Below are 17,141 nucleotides of genomic sequence, written 5' to 3'. Positions count from 1 at the left end.
ATTTGCACATTTCCCACTTTCTAACCTCTATCACATTAAGAGGTACCTCTGGCCCACTTATCTACAAGTTAGCTGAGAGCATACCAAACTAATCACATAGACACTTCTTATGATAATGCACTATTATCACACTCAACCTGGCTTCAAATAGAATAACATAGATAATGAATATAATTTGAAAAAGCAAACATAGAAGTTCACTTCTTTGATGTCAGAGAGTGGCAAAGATGTGGATCTACTTACTCCCAGTTCTGACATACATGAATACAACAGGGATGATCAAACCAACAGCGCAGTCTTTCTGTCACTTGACAAAGCACAAAGGATTTCTGGTAATAGCACTTTTGGTTATTTTTTCCTGATAGAAAAATAGATCTCTTCTGAAGATTCTATGAACAACGCTCCTTCTCTGTCACATAAGAACAATCCAATATGGAGAAACAGATGTAGTAAAATAGTTTGCTCCCTTTTTTTTTTACTCTGATGCTGCAACTCACAGTCTCCTCCACTTTAACCTGTCTAACAATTTACAATTGTAATGTTTCCACTGCAGTGGATTTGTTTTTATTGATATTATCACTTTCTCTTTAGTGTCTCGGGTCCAACAAAGTTCAACTCTATCTCTCCATGTACTAAACCCTTGATACTAAAGCATAGTCCTGCAAAAGGATGTTTACACATACATCTTTAGGTCTCTCCACCAGTTCCCTGTAACTTTCAACAAAACTCTCAGTATTTTCTGGAATATAGCATATAAACTGGCTATACGTATCTCACTGGTCTCCAGCTTTCATTGTCAGGATGGCCCCTCTCAAGTATGGAGTCTGACCGTTGCATCCACTCCTCTCCAAATGGTCTTTCTCCTTTTCTTCCACTCTCCTACTTTCTCTCCCTTTTGTTTAAGTCATCAGCTCAGTTTCTCTACTCTGCAGACTTTTTCTCCTTCTTTCTCTGTTTCCTGTCTCTCTGCTTGGCTCACACTTGCTCCGCCTTTCTTTTTCCTAGCATCCATTGCTCACTTCCCCAATCTGCACCAATTCTGTACGTCAGATCTAATCCCCAAGCAGACTGGGTGATGTAGTTCTGTGACAGCCGGGACCTGGTAAGTTGTGCAGGCATGGTCCATCTCAGATGCTGGCGCTACACTTTATTTAAATAATAAAGCATTTTCTATTCATTTTACTCTATCGCCATCCTGAGATGGCGATAACAGAAGGTGGATTGCGGCGGCAGTTATTAAATACGCTTCCTCATGCTTTCTCTGGCGGGACCTAGAGAATATTACTGCTATCACCTGCTGTGACCCATTGATATAATGAACAAAGCCCTATCTCTGCTTTAAACACCTATTTTCACCAGGGATATGATTTTTCACTGTTTCATAATAAAAAAAAACAGTCTTAGTGCTGTAACCAACAACAGAAGAGTAGTTGCTTCCATTTGTTAGTTTGGAGCCTGGGCAATATTTCTTTTACATGCTGGGACAATGTTAATTTAAACAAGTCTGTGTAAACTTTGGAACACAACTTCAGAGACCTATTCGGTAGTGTCAAATATCCAGTAATGTGAAATTAGCACAAGCATCACAAACAACCAATTTGTAGTTCTTTATCACCATCATCAACAACATTTATTTATATAGCGCCAGCAAATTCCGTAGCACTTAACAATTGGGGACAAACTCCATAATATACAATACTGGGTAATACAAACAAAGGGGTAAGAAAGCCCTGCTCACAGGCTTACCTTTTTTACCTGTTAATATTTTTTTTATTTTACTTTTTCCACATGAATGGTGTAAACGCTTTGTATTCTGTAATTCTCTCTGATGTATTAATACAATTACCAGTGTCAGAGTCCAAATATGTCTTAACATTCCTGTCAAGAGAGACAGTTCTTGTGAAGTAATTTAAGGTAGGCCCTTGTAGCTCTCTCCTCTACACTCTTGTGATTCCATGGTTCATATAACTCATTCCAGTAAAATTTACAGTGCTGGTTTTATTTAACTTGCAATATAGAGAAATCTAGCTTGTACCTTATTTAATGTTTCATTGTGTATAAATATGTCAGCAGTTTAAAAGTGAGCAGTCATCTTTATTTTACAACTTTCAGTAAGGTTTCCAGTGTTTTAGCTATTTTAAAAAAATCATAAGATTTCCTCTAAGCATACAAAATAAAATAAAATATCAGCCATATTATGTGAACTGCAATTTTTCTGGATTCTTTTTTAATAGTAATATATATCATAATACCATTAATGACCAGTGCAACCGCATGTCAAATGCAATCATCTTTCGGGCAGCACAGTGGCCTAGTGGTTAGCACTTCTGCCTCACAGCACTGGGGTCATGAGTTAAATTCCCGACCATGGCCTTATCTGTGTGGAGTTTGTATGTTTTCATTAATGACCAGTGTTTGTGTGGGTTTCCTCCGGGTGCTCCGGTTTCCTCCCACACTTCAAAAACATACTGATAGGTTAATTGGCTGCCTAATCTCTCTCTCTCTCTCTCTCTCTCTCTCTCTCTCTCGTAAGCTCCAATGGGGCAGAGACTGATGTGAATGAGTTCTCTGTACAGCGCTGCGGAATTAGTGGCGCTATATAAATAACTGATGATGATGATGATCTTTGTCATGCAGTGGTGATAAGCACTTGCACCAGGGTGTGGGTTAATGGAAGAAACAAGTAAGTGGCGTAAATGGTGCATGCAGCATCTAAAAGCTACACAAATGCTCCTGACCGCAAATGAAACTGAACCAATGTATTCCAAAGATTGTATTTTGACACCAGTGGGCAAGGCCTGTAACACAGATAAGACCTGTGAACACTGCAGGTAGCGTTAATAGAGCTCATCAGCAGGGCCATCTTTTCCATTGGGCACGATGGGCAGCTGCCCGGGGGCCCCACGGGGAACGGGGCCCCATAGGCACGGCTCTTAGTGAAAATAAATAATCCTGCAAAAGAAAAAACCTGCAAAAAAAACCTACAAGGGTCACTGAGCAAGTTCATCTATCTATCTTTATCTCTATATATCTATATCTATATCTGTATCTGTATACATCTATATATCTATATCTAGGGGCCCCGGTGCACTGCTTTGCCCGGGGGCCCATAATGTTGTTAAGATGGCCCTGCTCATCAGCGCTCTTGTGACAGAAATTCTGTATTTACAATCTGCTATATGCTGGCAAATAGAGAGGGAATGCACCAAGTTCCTATGGGCTAAAATACACAGGAGCACAAAGTGTCCATCTGAGACTTGGGTCACACATGTTCAAGGACTTTGTCAACATATAAAGGCATAAGACAAGTTCTGATATATTTATTTTTTTCAGTTATCTTTTGATATACATTCTTGTTTAAGAAGAGAAAGCAAAGGTATGTTAGTGTTTTTATGCTGTCAGTGGCACTTGATATATTTGTATTGGGGACAGGTGTGGATTATACTTTTTAGGGCCAATCATTGGGATATTGGTGGTGGTGTAACCTGGCTGCATTAAAATGAAGCAGTGAGTAAGGTGTGAAATAAACTATCTGACATTGCTAAAAAACAATATAAAGTGAAAACCTAATTAAGCACTAAAAATGTGCTAATATTCTGCTGCTGTTTTTTCTTTTTTTCTTTCCAGCGGCAGTGCTTATGCTGAATGGGTTTTGTTTTGTTTTGTTTTTTGTTATTTTTATAACACCTTTTTATTGAACTTACACGTGATAACAAGTCACATCGTACATGCAATGGTATAAAGAACATTACATGTAATAAAACACATATCATTATGTACAAAATACAGTTAAATACTTGTTTACAATCTCTAAGAGTTATAGTACATTTACGGTTATTGCCTCCCCACCCCATGGTAGGGAGGAAGGGGAGGAAGACATTAATCTTTAGACCACATGAGACTTGCAGCTCAATGCCTCATCCATTGCAGAGCCAACATTATATTTATTTACTTATTTATTTATTTTTTATTTTTTTAAATTGTCGGGCTCAACCAAAATTATAGGAGGAAAGTGTTAATGAAGAATAAGGGGATCTGCATCCTCCATCCGTAACTCATACCAAGCTGTATGTGTAAGACATTCCTGTTTTGTTTTTCAACGTGCACTAGCTAATTCAGTCCAGATTCTTGACATTGAAAGTTTAAATCTGAAGTACCAGGACATGACATTATCATACTATTGCAATGGGAAATGTTGTCCGGTGTGACTCTGTAATGATAACGAGGGACAACCTTTAAAAGGCCCAAATAGGTTCTCGGCATGGCTTGGATAATACAGTGCAAACAGCATAAAGAGAGGCAGAAGGATCATAGCTTAACCTGTAGGTAGTTGTGCTGGTTGTCGCACACTAGCTGCAGTGAGAGACAACTGCTGGGATAGGGAAGATATGTCATAGTTGTCACTACACTGTTGGAGTCAGGAGTAGTAAGCACCACCATTTTTCTATGAACTGGCCATAAGCATTACATATTTAGATTTTGTTTAGTTTCACATGGGTTGGAAAATACTAGATAAGAAAATGCAGAGTTTAAAGTCTGCAGTTGCCTATTATCTGTATAGATTCCTGGTTCCTGTCACACGCACTACATTTTTTTTTTTTAATGAAAATACTAAGCATTTTTCAGCTATTCATCATCATCATTTATATAGCGCCAACATATTCCGTAGCGCTTTACAATTGGGGACAAACATAGTAAACTAATAAACAAACTGGGTAAAACAGACAAAGAGGTGAGAAGGCCCTGCCCTCAAGCTTACAATCTATGGATCTATTGTGACATTACCTTAGGTCAGTGGATTCCAAACCTTTTGAGTCCAAGGCACCCTTAGGGTCTCCATAATTTTTTCAAGGCACCCTTAAGCCAAAATAATTACCAAGTAGCCACCCGCCTTGCTTACCACTGGCCCTGACTGAGGCACCCCTGTGAGATCACCGAGGCACCCCAGGGAGCCTAGGCACTCAGATTGGGAACCACTGCCTTAGGGGGAATACCCATTTAACATTTTAATAACATAAGGGTCCATTTTTAGCTATCTACTTATCTTTTTTGAATTTGTTACATACACTCTATACCTGAATATATCTACCACTATTTGTAAGGTAAACATTTGCTTTCTTTTGAGGACTGAAACATGACTTGTTTGCATTGTGAAGTACACAGGGAAGGATAATTAACAGCACTGCTGACTGAAACAAGTAAGCAGGACTAGTATACAAAAGACCATTGGAAATTGGTCAGGAATTTGGTGGATTGGACTATGCAAGTAAGACACATGATTTAATGTTACCATTGTAAATACACTCAAAACAACATAGTATATACTTAAAACATATATTTAAATTACCTTTTTGACCAATGAATACATTCGTGAATCAATTTGCAGACAATTTAACTTTTAGGCTAGGTGGTTTTGTTAATCTGTAAATGATGATGATATACTGTCTTCTTTTGGGTTCTTGCTGACAGTGCAGAAGTAGAAAGTAGAAGTAGAAATAAAGCCCCCAGCTTGGGGCATTCATGTCTTATATTGAAGTGCAAGGTATCACTCGCCAACATTAGATTTTGTCTACAATTATAGTTTATTTCATTATTAACATTTATTTTTATAGTCCCAGCTCAATTCCATAGCGCTTTACAATTGTTACCAAACACAGTAATAAAAAGAAAGGCCTGCTTGCAAGCTTACGATCTATAGGAGAATAGGCATTTCATAGTAACCCCTAGGGGTGGATTGGGAACTTACTGTGGCTCTGGAAAAAATTCTGAAAGTGGCTTTGCATAGGCATGAACAAATCAACTGTAGGTGGGGTCAATGCAGAAGTAGATGGGGCCAGCATACACATCAGTGGTAGGCGAGGCTAATGCAACACACAATGGTAGGCAGACCTTATACACAAGTAGCCAAAGCACTGAACTAGTAGTGATCCTAGTGACCACCATACAATATAGAGAGCAACCTAGTGATCGCCATACAATATAGAGAGCAACCTAGTGATCGCCATACAATATAGAGAGCAACCTAGTGACCACAATACAACACCGAGAGTATCCTAAGGACCATCATGTAAAACAAAGAGCATTCTTCTGACCACCATGCAATGCAGAGTGCATTCTTCTGACCGCCATGCAATGCAGAGTGCATTCTTCTGACCGCCATGCAATGCAGAGTGCATTCTTCTGACCACCATGCAATGCAGAGTGTATTCTTCTGACCGCCATGCAATGCAGAGTGCATTCTTCTGACCGCCATGCAATGCTGAGTGCATTCTTCTGACCGCCATGCAATGCAGAGTGTATTCTTCTGACCGCCATGCAATGCAGAGTGCATTCTTCTGACCGCCATGCAATGCAGAGTGCAACCTAGTGATCACAATAAAATACAAAGAGCATCATGTAATACAAATAACGTATTTGTGACTGCCACACTATATTAACTCCCTCATTATTAACCACTCCTCATAAATCATTAGCTCCTTCACTGTTGTCATAACAACCCCATTCATCATTAACCTCTTTATAATGATTAACTCCCTCCTCTCCAGTATTAATTAATTTCCACATCTATTTATATTTTTTAACCTCCTCATTATCTCCCTCAGCCTCATCAAAACAACCCCTTCTTAGTAATTTAATCCATTAAGTTCACCCTCACAAACAAACCAAATTTTAATAAGTAACCTCCTTATTCTTAATAGTATCTACCTTCAGTTATACTCATTCCTCAACAAAGGCTTATTGTCACAGATATGTACCTCAGAAATAATGCATTTCCTCGAGCAAAGTTAAAACAAACAAATTTCTTCCCCTGGTCTCAAAAATCAAGATATCTCCTTTACCAACATACACACACTATCAAAAAAAAGTACATTTGCAATTATATAAATAAGCGCCCTGTGCTATTTCCTTTAAATAAATTTATACCATAAGTTATTTATAAGTGATCCAGTCACAACTATTTTGTAACACACAAAAAGAAAACTACAAAACTGCTTGACAGTTGTTGTGCTACACATCATCTTATAATCTTCTATGCACGTCAAATTATTAAGGATGATTTAGTTTAAGAATAGCATGAATGTTCCATTACCAAGATTTTATTCTAAAGAGATGTGAAAAAAATGTAAGTACCCATTCAATTGGTGGTTATTTAGAAAATGTGATTAAAGCCTGCTGTCCCAATCTGTCACTCAGCCACTTCTCCAGTCTCTGGGAAGTGACACCAATAAATACCACAACTCCCGGCTGTATTGCTTGCTTCTTGTAGTAACTGGGAAAATTCATGAAAATAAAGTAAAGAATAACTGTTCAGAATGGTGATACTCGAGAATTCCATAATCAGAATGATATTTTATTTCTTCACTTTACATCCTGGGGGTCGGGTGGGGTACGTGTCCCCGACTCTGAGTAGAGCGACAAGGACTTACCTGACTTGATAACGTAGAAGGTGGCAATGACAATAGGATGGCAACAGCGAAGGTTTGAAAATGGGACTTTGCAGAACAACGATCAATACAGAAGCTGGCACACAGAAAGTCATGTGACTTTCTTGGACTGTACTATTATTAGGGGTGTTTAATGAGTAATGCAGGGAATTTGAAAATGTACCAAGTAGAAGGGTTGCTGTAAAATGTTTTACATTGTGTGGCTCCCTGCATTATTTATTAAACCCCCCTAATAACAGTACAACCCGAGAGAGTCACATGAGCAGCACGGTGGCGTAGTGGTTAGCACTTCTGCCTCACAGCACTGGGGTCATGAGTTCAATTCCCGACCATGGCCATATCTGTGAGGAGTTTGTATGTTCTCCCCGTGTTTGCGTGGGTTTCCTCCGGGTGCTCCGGTTTCCTCCCATACTCCAAAAACATACTGATAGGTTAATTGACTGCCAATAAATTGACCCTAGTCTTTGTCTGTTTGTCTATATCTGTCTGTGTAAGCCCAATGGGGTAGGGACTGATGTGAATGAGTTCTCTGTACAGCACTTCGGAATTAGTGGCGCGATATCAATAAATGGTGATGATGATGAATTTCTGTGTGCCAGCTTCTGTATTGATCGCGATTCTGCAAAGTCCTCTTTTCAAAGCTTCGGTGTTCCTATCCTATCGTCAGTGGCACCTTCTACCTTATCAATTCGGGTAAGTCCTTGTCTGTGTAGCGGTAGTCGCGTTAGTGACTACCACCGCTGAGGGTCATGTAGAGTTGGAGGCGTGAGGACCTCCTGTTGGAGCAAATGCGACTTTTATGTAGACTGAGACTCAGACTGACATGTGCCTGTCAGGAGACAGGAACATTTTGGGTGCTCAATCACTAGTGTAAGTTATGACTTGATAGTGTTGATGATGATCCGCTTAGATGCATCTGGCTCAACATACAAAATGTGTAGTTTTTTTTTGGATGAAATTTCCGTCCGTGCTTTAGACGGAAATTGCGTCCAAGTCTACATGAGGCTCCATTTAATTTCATAAATTAAATACAGATTCTAAGCTAGGAATACAGACTTTTTTTCGAGAGATCTATCTTTACAATGGGAAACCACCAAGTTTATACAGTTACATGATGCTCAAAGATGTTTTCATAACAATGAAGACTCAATAGCGCTGACTATTTTATGTATTTTTGCAGTTTACCATCTGGTAACAGTATCTGCTGTATAACACACCGATGCTTTGATCAGTAGCATACACTATGTGATTTCAGTCACAGAGATGGTACCATGCAGGGAGAGAAAATAAATGATTTTCTGGGCAGACAAATGTTATGGTTGTCAAAGAAAAATGAATATAGCATTTTAGCTGGTATTATGTTGCCTAAAAATGCACAATATTATTGCATGACATGATTATTAAATGAAAAAAGAGACATTTATCTCGGATAAAAATAAGTAGTTTAAAAACATACATAATCAAACTATTAAACTAATATGCTCCAGTGACTACATGATTTATTTGGACCTAATTTATGTTGTAGTTGGGGACCTAAGAACCTCCACTCCTGGACTGGAGCTTTAGGTAGTAAAACGTGTTCTATGTATCCACAGGGCTGTGAGCACATCCATTGCATTGCTGGGTGGAGGCTTATGATATTATTTAACAGTGTTTTATAGTATTGAATGTTCAACACAAAACACCAGAGTGTCTTGCTATTTTTAACAGGGGGACAACCCACTCTGAGTCACTTTTTTCCTCCAGTGGGTAGCCTAGTCAGCTGGATAAATACATACTTTTCTCCCAGTCTTCACATGAGGTGAGAGTCAAACTATGATTAAAATTAAGATCTCATCCACCCAAAACCTTGATGATTGGTTTGCCTCAAGAACCAGTACCTACAAGTCAGTGTCATTCACTATCAGACAGCAGAGTATCTAGAAGCCACTGAGCCAGGATACCTTCCCCATAGGACAGTGAAGGTGCAAGGCACCTATTCCATTAACTAACATTTCAAAGGCTGTCTGTTGATGGATGTTTGTTGAGACCGTTGTAAAACCTAAATAATTTCTTTTGTTTGTACCTTCATCCCTCCTGTACCCAATTAGGGAAAATAGTTGCTGTTTAAATCTTCCATCTGTGATCAACATTTACCTTGTGAAAGGTCCTACTTGTGTGTTCCTGAGATCTTGATTGTCATTTGGCTTTGACCTGTCTTGAACTTGACTATCCAACGTGTATGTGATCCACACAGTAAATTTGTTGTAACTATTGTCTAATTATACAGATAATGCTTTTAAGTTGGCCGTGTACCTTCAAAAGGACCAAGTTAAGGAGAATAGCTTTTTGTAGAACTGGCCATCAAGAAATACAATTCTAATTGACTCTCTAGGTACCCATACAGTATAGCATTTAGCATTGCCCTGAATATAGATATTTAAATATGTGTATTTATTATATATATATACATTTATATGTGGTATTCCTGTCTGTGATGATTCACAACCAAATAAGATGGTTCAAGAAACCATGGAATGACAAGTGGGTGGGGTCCATGTTTTTTCAAGCGGCGGCATTTAATTAACACGCACCTATCAAATATCATCTTGAGAGATGTAGAAATTTCAGCTGACCTGTATCAATTCAGTTTCAAAGGATAGTAATCTGATTTCTCCCTATGTACTACAAAGGAATGTGACAAGCATCCAAGACTGTTTGTTTGAGGAGTTCAGCAAATTGAAAAACAATATTAAACCTTTATGTTACAGATAAGCAGCAGGTGGCAGAGATTGAATGATATTCAGTATTTTCACTGGGACAGTCACAATACCAGGGCACCCACAGGCGATTATCCTCAGTACTCAGGATGTGGGAACATGATTTTATCTGTAGGCAAATATCTGGATAGAATGATACATTAGTTTTACTAACACAAACACACCAACAGCAATTATTTCACTTTCATAAAATGTCATACTACAGCAGATAGGAGACTTCACACAAGGGGTACAAATGCAACACCATACTGGTATTCTATTAGCCACTCTGGGGTATGCAATGCAGGCTTGTATTCGCTCTGTGGAGGCTTCTCCCCTGGCACTGCTGTGTAGGAGGCAGTGGCCCTGCTTTACTGTCACTTAGCTTTTGGCAAACACACAGATCCACAAGACCTGCAGGGATTCCAAATGAAGAAAGAGGACTTGCTGACCCTTGCAGTCCTTTGGTAGAGTTCAGATTCAGAGTCCAATGTTCAGACACTCAGTTCTTACAAGATGTAGAGTTTGATGCAGCAGCAGGTGCTCTTTATATAGTCCACAGTTCAGCAACCACCCCTCCAGCAGCTCCACGTTGTCTGAGGATATCAGGTACACACAGTGGGTCTCTCAAGAGACTCACTGCTGATGAAATTAGACAAGCAATTTCCTGGATTTCAGCAAAGGAGCCTAATCACTCGGGATGTAATTAACTGGCATTCTCCCAGGATTAACCTGGTGGCTGGGACTTGGCTCAGAAACTACCCATCTTTGTGTCAGACCCACCTGCCAGTGACGGCTCCATGATGTCTATAGATCCCAGGTTCACATAAATATCTCCTGAAAGAAACCTAAATTATGGTTATTTCATTATCAGGGGTATTGTTCCAGGTTTGTCCCCTTAATTGCTAGTCTGCAGATGAACGCAGGATGGCTACACACATTATATATAATAAATGTATGGGCTAAAAAGCATAACTTGGGAACTGGAGCCTGATTCATTAAGGAGTGTAAATGGCAATTCATTGCGTATTTTGTGCACAATTACTCTGCACATGCCCTGAACTGGACCATATGCCAGAGAACGCAGAAGGTCCTTTACTACAGCCTACGATTTCAGAAGCGGAACGGGGAAGAGAATGGACATAGGCATGTAGTTTATTTATAGTAAGGGCATGTCAAGCTCAATTGCACGCAGTAGCGTCAGATTCAAGCTTTAAGCATCTCGCAAGTACTTGATTTCTTTCAAGTCACTTGCACCATCTACAGGTCTAGTGTGAGTGCAGATTACTAGTGATGGCTGTGTATACTTCCTAGAACATTTGTATGTAATCAGGAGCAACTTTAAAAATGTATTTTATGTAACATCATAATAAATGTATTTTAAGGTAACAAAAATGAAAAGAAGGCAACATGCTTTTTATATTTTCTTTATGTTTTGCCATTGACTATTATTAACAGGTGACATTAATTGAATAGTTTTCTTTTTTTCTGTGCGCTCTTCTGTGACTTTCTATTCCACATGTGTATTGGATGTATCCTGCAGTCTTATTTATCTGTCAGAGCAGAGCAGACCTAGACTCGTATTCATCAACAGACATATATTCAGATCAGCTCCATGTTGATTACAGACGTGCGTATGCCCGTAGGTGCATTTTGCGTTTGTTAATGAATCAGGCCCGTTGTGTGTGTGGAGGGGGTGGGGGGGGGGGGGAGTTTCAAAAAGTATGCTGATTACAGTCCACAAACAATGGTACTGTCAAATTGATTTCTTGTTTTGTCACAGGGAGGTATTTTCAAGTCTTTGTGCAGGTAGAAAAATCATAAGGGCCCTAATGCCCAGCAGTGAGCCCCTTCTGAATGCACCTCTGTTTCCCCTTTATGTCATTCTGCAGATTGAAATTTCATATTTACATGTTAGTGTAAAGTAGATACACTTGTCCTTCAATCGTCCTATTTAACTTCGTCCATCAGATGGTACAAATTTTAACAACACCCCCTGTCATTGCGTGGCCATCCTGGTATGTTCATAATTGGTCCTAAATCTTATTACAAAGCTACATGAGCCTAGTCACATATTCTATTATTTTTTCATAGCATCATTTTTAGAAATGCAGTACAATCTATAGACTGTCCCCCTAATGGGGGACATTTGTGAATGTTGGTACAATGTCTGTAGTTTAGTCATACATATGGGTGACCAAGTTAGACAAGACCTTTTGCAATTTCGCTATGGACTGCACACACAGGCCGATAGCGGTCGTGTTCCAGCCGGATTTACCAAAGTGCCTAATTATGAACCTATTTGCTTTTTTATAGGATTAATATTGGCCATTATTTTGAGGCCCACACACTGCTATATGGGGCTGATTGATCGACACCTCTCGGTATATCACTGTATGTGTTGCTAGCAGCACTGTTAAGTTTACAAAATGAAAGCAAACAGCTGATTACAATTGGTAACACCAAATTTTTCTTTGCACCAGTTTTGTTAAATATTCCCAGATATGTCTGAACTTTTCATTGTATTTCAGTAGAGAAATTTTTATAGCATTTGTTGTTAAGTTTGTTTGAGAGCATTTGCTGGAGTATTGTGTTGTGTACTGTAATCTTGGGATAGCACATGCTATAGAAGGCAGTACACTTTAACACTTTTTATACATTTGTGTTTAAAGGTAGATCAGGATAATTGACAGGTCATATTTTAATCAATAGGGGCAGCATTTTAAAGCAAAGCATTTTTTTTAAACTGTTACACCGGTTAAAGCATAAATGTTAAGCATGTTTTAATATTTAATTCCTGTTCACTTTGAATAATTCCTCCATAAGCCGAAATGTTATGCATTAGTTTTAGGAAGACATGTAAGCTAACCTCAGACTTTACTTAATTGCATAAAACATATTTATTGACCATGAAGTTAATTGGCACTTGTACCTTTGTTACATTTTAGAGATGGTGATCTCACTCTGAGTAGACTGATGGTAAACAGCTCAGATAAAATCCTCAGAAAAGAAGGCTCAGCAGTCTTTAGTCATTCTGGAGCAGGCTGGAAGATCAATTCTTCACTGGCTTTGGAGATAAGGTGAGTGATCCATAGTGCAAATGTACCAGTAGAGTAGTCCATTTTATTATTATTATTATTATTAATTTTTATTTATAGGGCGCCACAAGGTGTCTGTGGCGCCGTACAGGGACAAAAAGGAATTACAATACAAGGTGATTGCTGGTTACAACTGTTACAATGTGATAGTGCTTTTCCGCAAGATATCCGAGGAAGGGTTGTAGAAGACAGTGGATTTAAACTGAAGTTGGTGTTAAATGAACTCCATATTCTTTTATACATTACACAATTTAATCTCCAATTTAGCACAACCAGTTTATGTTAAACTGGAGATAAGAGTTGTGCTATTTATAGAGTTAAATTATCACCATTTACATGAAGTTTTACTCCACTTTCTGGCTAATCCACTTTTATAGATTAGCCCCCACAATGTCTGTCCTCCTAACTTGAAATATTCTACACACTCAGATGTCTAGATTGGACTACACCCTTAGTATATTTACTAAACTGCAGGTTAAAGTGGAGATGTTGCCTATAGCAACCAGTCAGATTCTAGTTATCATTTATTTAGTACATTTTACAAAATGACAGCTAGAATCTGGTTGCTATAGGCAACATCTCCACTTTGGCAAACCCGCATTATAGTAAATACACCCCTAAGTGTGTGTGGTTCTATACCCTTCAGCCAAATGTTTATAACAGATAGAATTGATAAGTTTCATTGCCTAAAGAAATAAAATAAATACAATTGCACCCATAAAGGGTATTGAATATAAACCACTTTTCCTGCTCATACAAATATATGCTGAAAACCACGAAAAGAAGCTAGAAAGATAAAAATGTTTCGTAAAAGTTGCAGGATAGCATGTAGAAGCTGGTAAGTTATAGTTACCTGAAGGTGGAAAGCCTCTTTATTCAGTTTTATTTACATAGCGCCACCCTGCTTTACAATTGGGAGCATACACTAATAAAACAAGACTGGGCATTATAAGACAGACAGAAAGGTAAGAGGATCCTGCTTGTAAGCTTACCATCTATAGGGAAATAGTACTTTGATATATGAGGATATGTGCAACAGATTGCATATTAGACAGGTACAAGAGCCTAGGAACGTTAAGACGATGATTCCGAATTTTATAAGCTTGCCTAAAGAGAAGAGTTGTCATGGAACACTTCAAGGTTTACAGGCACAGGCAAAGGAGGGAATACCACAGAGTGGGTGCAGCCTGAAAATGTCCTGTAAAAAGTCCTATATTCAGGAATAGAAGCAGGTAATGAGTGTGGATGAAAGATGCAGATCTTGGGCAGATCAGTGAGGTCTAGTTTGAAGATTTGAGTCAACTTCAGAAACATGTGTTGGATAATAATAATACAAAACTGCACCAAGATTTCTTGGTGTCACACAGTAAGGAAAACAGAACATACATAAAACAGGGACATACAAGAAAGACAAAATAAATGGAGGCATAAAGACAAACGCAGGACCCTGCTCATAAGTGAGCTTACATTCTAAGTGGAAGAGGGCACTGCTGAGAGGAGCAAGTGTGGCTCCAAGTGGCGATTAGGACAGTTGTGAGCGTGCATTAGTGTGAATAGTGTCATCTGGGATAAGATAAGCTCTAAAAAAGAGATTTCAGAAAGCGTTTAAAGATTTGAAGACTGTGGGAATGCCTGATTTGATGTGGTAGGAAATTTCACAAGTGGGTAGCAGCACTGGAGAAGTCTTGTCAATGAGAGTGAGAGGTGGTTATCAGAGACGAGACATGGCACAGGTCAGAAGTGTATCTAAGAGGACGTCGGGAAGGAGAGGATTTGAGATGTAGGCAAGGGGGAGTAATTTGAATTGGCTTCTGGAGGATACAAGTAGCCAGAATAGGGATTTACAAAGTGGTGCAGCAGATGTGGAGTGGTGAGAGGAAGATCAGTCTTGCAGCAACATTAGGATCGATTGGGTATACATGGGTGTCGAGAATGCCAGATAGCAGGATGTTGCAGTAGTCAAGACAGAGGTGATGAGAGAATAGATAATAGTTTTGGTAGTATAGTAGGAAACTAAGAAAATTGTGATGTTGACAATGAGGGGAAGGTGGGGATGGCAGGATGGAAGATGATGAGTTCTGTGTTGCGCATGTTCAGCTTTAGGTAGCATTGGGACATCCTTGTGGAGATAGCCAAAAGACTGCTGGTTATACGAGATAGCACAGAAGAGGAGAGATCAGAGGAAGAGATATAGATATGGGTGTCGTCAGCATAGAGGTGATACTGGAGGCCAGATGAGCGAATTGGTTCCACAAGAGAAGACGTGCATAGTGAAAAAAGTAAAGAGCCAATAACAGAGCCTTGTGGGACCCCAAACACATAGTAGGAGTGGAGCGGATGATGTTCCAGAGGTAGAAATACTAAAGGTGTGGTTTGATAAGTAAGAAGAGAATCAGGAAAATACTGTGTCATGAAGGTCAGTGTAGTAAAGGGGTGTAGGAGAAGAGGCTGATCAACAGTGTCAAAAGCAGCAGACAAGTCCAGGAGAATGAGTATGGAGAAATGACACTTAGGGCTAGATTTACTAAGCTGCGGGTTTGAAAAAGTGGGGATGTTGCCTATAGCAACCAATCAGATTCTAGCTGTCATTTTGTAGAAAGTAGTAAATAAATGAAAGCTAGAATCTGATTGGTTGCTATAGGCAACATCCCCACTTTGTCAAACCCGCAGCTTAGTAAATCTAGCACTTAGACTTTGCAGTAAGTAGATCATTGATTATTTTTGTGAGAGCAGTATCAATGGAATGTTGGAGGCGGAAGCCTGATTGCAGAGAGTCTAGAATGAAGTGAAAGGAGAGAAAGTGAGGCAGGCATTTGTACACCAATCGCTCAGTTAGTTTGGAGGCAAAGGGGAGGAGAGAAATAGGGCGGTAGTTGGAGAGAGAGGTTGGATCGAGAGATGGTTTCTTTAGAATAGGTGATATGGGTGCATGTTTAAAGGAGGATGGAAACGTGCCAGTGGAGAGAGACAGGTTGTAGGGTGAGATGATGAGATTTTGTCTTCAGTTACTAGAGAGAATGAATTAAGGTTGGATTGGGGAGTATAGGTAAAGTTGGGTAGAGTAGGTGGAGTGTGTGTAATTTGGCATGACAAAATATCTTGTTGAATGGTATTGATTTTTGTCTTTGAAGTAGGTGGCAAAATCATGGGCCATGAGGGAGGAGGTGCAAGTGGGCAGAGAAGTGATTTGATAAAGCGATGATGTGGATTAAAAGACTGGGCGGATATTAGAGACTTGAAGTATGTTTGTTTTGAAAGAGCAATCAGGATAGGAATGAGATTTCCTCCAGTGGCACTCTATAGCGCGGGAGCACGTTTGCAGGTAGCGACTCTGTTTGGTGTACCATGGTTGGAATTTGTATCTTCAGGGTGGTGTGGTTGGTTTTCTCAGCTCTTTAAAAGCCGACACAGCGAACACCGATGTTAAAATAACGTAGACTATAACCACGATTACAAAATGTATACTTGCCATGTAAGAGACAAGCACTATTTTCGGCAGGCTTAATGAGCTGCACATATAAAAGGCGACGTTTAACAAATATCTCCATCAAAAAATTACATCACTTCTAATGGACACACTGAAAATGTCGGTTTAAAGCATCAATGGGCAGACCCGCAGCCTGTATAATGTAATCCAGGCAAGTGGGGAGAGGTGGGCCAGGGGATGGGGGAGGGGGAACAAGAGGAAGGTTTACCCTGCTTGTGGGAGTTTACAATCTAAAGGAGGGGGAGGATTAAAAGAATAAGGGAGTGACATGTAGAGTGGAAGAAGGAGTGGGGACTATAGGAAAGGCTTAGGCAGTGGCCTGAAAGTCTTTGAACAGGTAAGTTTTCAGTGACCTTGGAATGCCATCTAAGTT

The 17,141-nt window shown here is 39.4% G+C and overlaps 1 protein-coding gene across 1 annotated transcript in view; it reads left to right on the top strand.

The window, feature by feature from the left end:
- Positions 1-17,141, top strand: part of ST8SIA4 (ST8 alpha-N-acetyl-neuraminide alpha-2,8-sialyltransferase 4) — a 135,119-nt gene that overhangs the window by 10,302 nt on the left and 107,676 nt on the right. The window contains exon 2 of the mRNA XM_075181368.1: positions 13,132-13,263. Within this exon, the coding sequence (XP_075037469.1) occupies positions 13,132-13,263 (132 nt within the window). The remainder of the gene's footprint in view (positions 1-13,131; positions 13,264-17,141) is intronic.

The sequence above is a fragment of the Mixophyes fleayi genome, chromosome 1, assembly GCF_038048845.1.
Source record: "Mixophyes fleayi isolate aMixFle1 chromosome 1, aMixFle1.hap1, whole genome shotgun sequence".
Lineage (NCBI taxonomy): Eukaryota > Metazoa > Chordata > Amphibia > Anura > Limnodynastidae > Mixophyes > Mixophyes fleayi.
Note: the sequence above shows the minus strand (reverse complement) of the source record. Positions and strands in the feature narration are given on the sequence as shown.